The following is a 4,994-nucleotide window of genomic DNA, read 5'->3' as shown; positions in this document are numbered from 1 at the left end:
GCCGGATGGACGTAGAGTCCTTTTGATGTCAAAAAATGTTATTGCATGTCTGTCCAGCAGAGGCTGATCAATCAAACAACAAAAAATAACATGGGCGTGTTACAACCCGGTCGTCCAGCGATCTGCTTTGGATGGAATTGTGACACCTAGCAAATTGCGCAGACGAGAATAACTAGGGTGCTGGTCGAAAACACTGATCCCCTCTCAGGCTCTTTAAATCCCACTCCCACGCACGACTGGACTCAGCAGTTAGACCTCACCAGTGACCATCAGCTAGTTCCTCTCTCTCTCTCTCTGTCCAATGGCTCGCGTCGTCGGCGTGCCGCCGTTCCTCCTCGTCTCCCTCCTCGCATTATCGTCCGTGGCCCTTGCCGACATGGTGCTCGGCCGCAAGGGCAGTACAGTGGAGGAGCCCGAGCCAGCGGATGTGCAGTTGCCGGGGGTGAGCAAGTACGCTGTGATCTTCGACGCCGGGAGCACGGGAACGCGTGTGCACGTCTTCAAGTTTGACAACAAGATGGAACTCCTGAAGATCGATGACCAGGTCGAGGTCTTCGCCAAGGTATATACACACATGCATGCAAAACTCACACACGTGCATGCAAAACTCACACACATTTGTTCGTAATTGGTGCAGGTGTCCCCCGGGCTGAGCTCCTACTCTGGGCGGCCACTGGAAGCTGCCAAGTCCGTGATACCACTGCTCGACAAGGCAAAGGGCACCGTGCCTTGGTGGCAAATGAACAGAACTCCTCTTAAACTAGGGGTAATATGCAAGTTTCATTAAAATGAAATTTTATCTTTGAAAAAGAAAACTCATACTGTATTTATTTACTCCAATTTAAACACTGACCGCAAGATACTAAGCAGGCCACGGCTGGGCTGAGACTTATCGGAGATAAGCAATCAGAGCAGATCCTGGAAGCGGTAATTCTCTCTTTTACTAATTAGCAAGGAAAAAATAGCGCACTACAGAAAAATAGCGCTGGTCTTAAAATACGTTACAAGCGTGCTATATCGCGCTATTAGCGAGAATTTGTGCATTAATTTATTTAGCGAGACAATTCTTAAAATACGTTACAAGCGTGCTATATCGCGCTATTAGCGAGAATTTGTGCATTAATTTATTTAGCGAGACAATTCTTAAAACGCTATAGCACTCTATTTTTTCCAGTGCTAATTAGTGATGTACATACTGCATACATAAATAGTAATCTAAATAATAACATGTTCGGTTTGGTCAATCATTTTTGGTACGATTTTGCAGGTCAGGGATATTGTCCACACCAAGAGCAAATTCCAGTACAACTCAAAGTGGATCAATGTTCTCGAGGGATCTCAGGAAGGCTCTTACATGTGGGTATGTATATGCGTGTACATAATTTTTTGTAAGAAATTAAGATTCTACATTTGTTTGGGGGAGGCGTTTTGGTCCCTGGGAGCGCATGCTCCCACGTGAACAGTACCTGGAAAAAACAGAAAATATGTTTAAACATTTTGAATATTTTTGTAGATGTTCGTGTTAGTGTCGCAAGCATGCTTGGCAATTTTCATGCGAAACGGAGCAGCAGTGTTTCGTCGGTGAAAAAAGAAATTTGGAGTGACATTTTGGGGTAACATTTGGTGTTCAATTTGTTTTTGCATTGACCAAAATGTTTAACCTTTTTGCCTCAAAATTTGTAGATAGCATTTGGATGTCACTATGAACACATAGAATTTTTGTTCGGAGCTTTTTGGACATTTCAAAAATAATTTCTGCGTGCAGGAGCACGTCCACCCAGGAGCCAAATTGGATTTGCGCATTTGTTTGTGTTTCTGTATCTAAAGGCGAAATTTGGTTATATTTTTCTGTTCATATGTATGCAGGTTGCTCTGAACTATCTGTTGGATAGATTGGGAGGAGACTACTCCAAGACGGTAGGCGTGATCGACCTTGGAGGCGGCTCCGTCCAAATGGCGTACGCCGTCTCTCCAAACGCTGCCGCAAACGCCCCGGCGGTGCCTGATGGCAAGGACCCTTACATCACCAAGGAGTACTTGAAGGGAAAAGACTACAACGTCTACGTCCACAGGTCCATCATCTGTCTCACCTCACGTGAATGTATTGACAACATGCTTAATTCATCATACTTTTAACATCTCATCATACATAAAAAGTAAATTAGGTAGACACATGAAACAAGAGCAATTTTTAGTAGTCTTTAATTTATTATCAAAGTTTTAAATAGTAGGCTATAGCATTGCTATAGCTGTTTGAGCAATGTGCGGCTAAATGAATCCATATGCAGCTGCACTATAGGCCGAGTTAGCTTCACTTTAGTGTCCCTGTAGCTGATTTGAAGGATTAATTATCACTATTTTTCATAGCCCGGTATTTAAAATTTATTGATTCTGCAGCTACCTGTACTACGGCAACATGGCTGCTCGCGTGGAGATCCTCAAGGCAAAGTCGGGCCCGTTCAGCTCGTGCATGCTACGCGGATCCACCGGTAACTACACCTACAACGGCGAGGTATACGAAGCGGCGGCCGCGCCAGAAGGCGCCGTATACAGGAAGTGCAGGAAGGAGGTAGCCAGGGCACTGAAGCTAGACGCGCCGTGCGAAGCCAAGAACTGCACCTTCGGCGGCGTGTGGGGCGGCGGTGGCGGCGCCGGGCAGGCGACACTTTATGCAGCCTCCTCCTTCTACGTCAAGGCCTCCCAGGTCGGATGGGTTAAGAAGGGCACCCCGAGCGCCAGGTCTAGCCCGGCGGCGTTCAGGGCAGCGGCGGTGAAGATCTGCCGGCTTAGCCTTGAGGAGGCGCAGACGGCCTATCCCGGGGTGCGCGAAGTGCCCTACATCTGCATGGACCTGGTGTACCAGTACACACTGCTCGTCTACGGGTTCGGGTTGACACGGGCGAGGGAGATCACCCTGGTGGAGAAAGTGAAGCACGGGGAATACTTCATGGAAGCCAAGTGGCCGCTCGGCGAGGCTATCGAGGCCGTAGCGCCTAAGAAGCGCATCCACCAAGATCCGGTGAATGTTGCGCGATCGCTAATATGATCCAATCACTGCCTCGTATCTGTAGTGATCTTTGTTTTCCAGAATTTTCAGCTTACTCATCTATAATGGTAAATTTTTGATATACCAGCAACACTCTCATTTATGTTTCTAAGAAACTGTTGCGAGCATTAGCCGGCCTAAACCACCTTCAGTTAAGCCAAGTAACCAAATACAACAAACGGCTACAAGATCAGCACATGCCACACATGTTGGGAACCCGACCACCCTCAATCTTACCACACACACGTCACAAGAAAGAACATAAAACGGAGGAACATAACCTAGAATGAGCTATACCTAACGACACACAAGCCTTACTCAAAACCTAGCACCGGAGAACAGAGCAATAAGAGTAGGAATGGGTGTTGTTGGATCAATCGATAGGAATCCCAAAGTCAAGAGAAGACGAAGAGAAAAACTCACCCGTTTAAAATCGCTCGAGAAAGGAAATCATGGCAACCAAATTTGAAGCAAAATTTTAGCCTTAATGAGCATGATCTCCCATGATGGTAGCCTGCATGTAAATCATGGAGTGATTTTCGAGCGGCGATTGCACAACATTCGTTTTGACCGCGATTCAAAATCATGCTCTTAAACCTTTGGAACTATTGCACCTCCTCTTGGCCTCAAAGGGCATCCAGCACTGAGGCTATATATGTCGCGACCCCGAGAGCGGCTGATGCTATAGCAGACAGATATTCGACCGAGATGGCTATTGCACCTCCTTTTGGCCTCGAGATCAACTACCACCAACAAATAAACGATCCTTGAACACTATGCAAGGTAGTGATAAGCTCATACGCCATCAAAGGACAATATTCACTATGATAGGCTGTCACAGAGACATAGAACACATCCCTGGCAACCACCAATCGCACCCATGGACTTCATACCGAAAAAACCCTGCTCCAACTAAGACATCAAACAATTGATATCGGATCATTGGTTCCAAGGCGAGCCCCCAAGGCGGCAACGACATCGGGGATGATGTCGATACCCGATCTAACAATACAAAATTTCCTCTATTAAGTGACAAAACCCTGGCAACGAAATAGAAAACATCGTCTAAAATCAGGGCAGCACCCTAGCCAACTTTGGCTACATTCTGGCATGATTTTCGGTGACTCTTTTTGGTGTCACTATGCACATCCATTTTCTGGGACGGTTCGTGGTGTCACTGCAAATATTTGTGAAAGCACGACTTTACTCCTAGTGGGGGACGGGGGGAGGGGTGGTGAATGGGAGATTTTTATAAATTCATCAAACTCTGAGGAATTTCACGAAGATCAGAGTGAAGAAATAGAAACGCAAGAGGGCTAAATCATCACAGAATCAGAAAGCATGCATACAAGATACATACAGGTGAAGAACATGCAATCATACAGCCATACAAGCATGAGGAAGATGAACTAAAGAAATGAAAAACAACATGATAAAAGTCTTCAGTTCAAGTTCGTCAGAAAGTATATCACAAATTCTTCAGCAACAGAAATAGTAAAGTAAGGATGAGGAATTTGAAATTAGGTTGGCTCGGTGAAGACACAGCGATTTGGTAGACCAGTACCAGTTGCTGTATCAACTGTACGTATGCTTGAGGCGGCTGAGATGAACTCATAGGACACACAGTCCTCACCCACTAGTAGAAAACAGGGCATCAGTCCCGGTTCCAGAGGGCCTTCAGTCCCGGTTCTGCAACCGGGACAAAACGATCGGGACTAATGCCCATCACTTTTAGTCCTAGTTGGCTTACGAACCGGGACTAAAGTTGCTGCACGTAGCCGCTGTGGGGCACCCAGGCAGGAGCACCATGAGAGAGCCTATGAAGAGAGAGGGAAGAGTGAGGGAGAGAGGAGGGATTCGGCCGAGGATATGGGGACTTCACCTACCTTGTACTTAGTAGTAGCGAGGGGTATGAACACGCGCTACTACTATCACTTAGTAGTAGCAC

The 4,994-nt window shown here is 46.5% G+C and overlaps 1 protein-coding gene across 1 annotated transcript; it reads left to right on the top strand.

The window, feature by feature from the left end:
• Positions 1-260: 260 nt before the first annotated feature.
• Positions 261-3,130, top strand: LOC123089740 (probable apyrase 3). Its single transcript, XM_044511330.1, has 6 exons — positions 261-562; positions 638-766; positions 871-927; positions 1,268-1,360; positions 1,867-2,072; positions 2,398-3,130. Exons 1-6 carry the CDS (start codon positions 302-304, stop codon positions 3,044-3,046), a joined length of 1,395 nt encoding a protein of 464 aa, XP_044367265.1. The 5' UTR covers positions 261-301; the 3' UTR covers positions 3,047-3,130.
• The last annotated feature ends 1,864 nt before the right edge of the window (positions 3,131-4,994 follow it).

This window comes from Triticum aestivum, chromosome 4B, assembly GCF_018294505.1.
Source record: "Triticum aestivum cultivar Chinese Spring chromosome 4B, IWGSC CS RefSeq v2.1, whole genome shotgun sequence".
In the NCBI taxonomy this organism is placed as follows: Eukaryota; Viridiplantae; Streptophyta; class Magnoliopsida; order Poales; family Poaceae; genus Triticum; species Triticum aestivum.
This window is presented reverse-complemented; position numbering and strand designations above follow the sequence as displayed.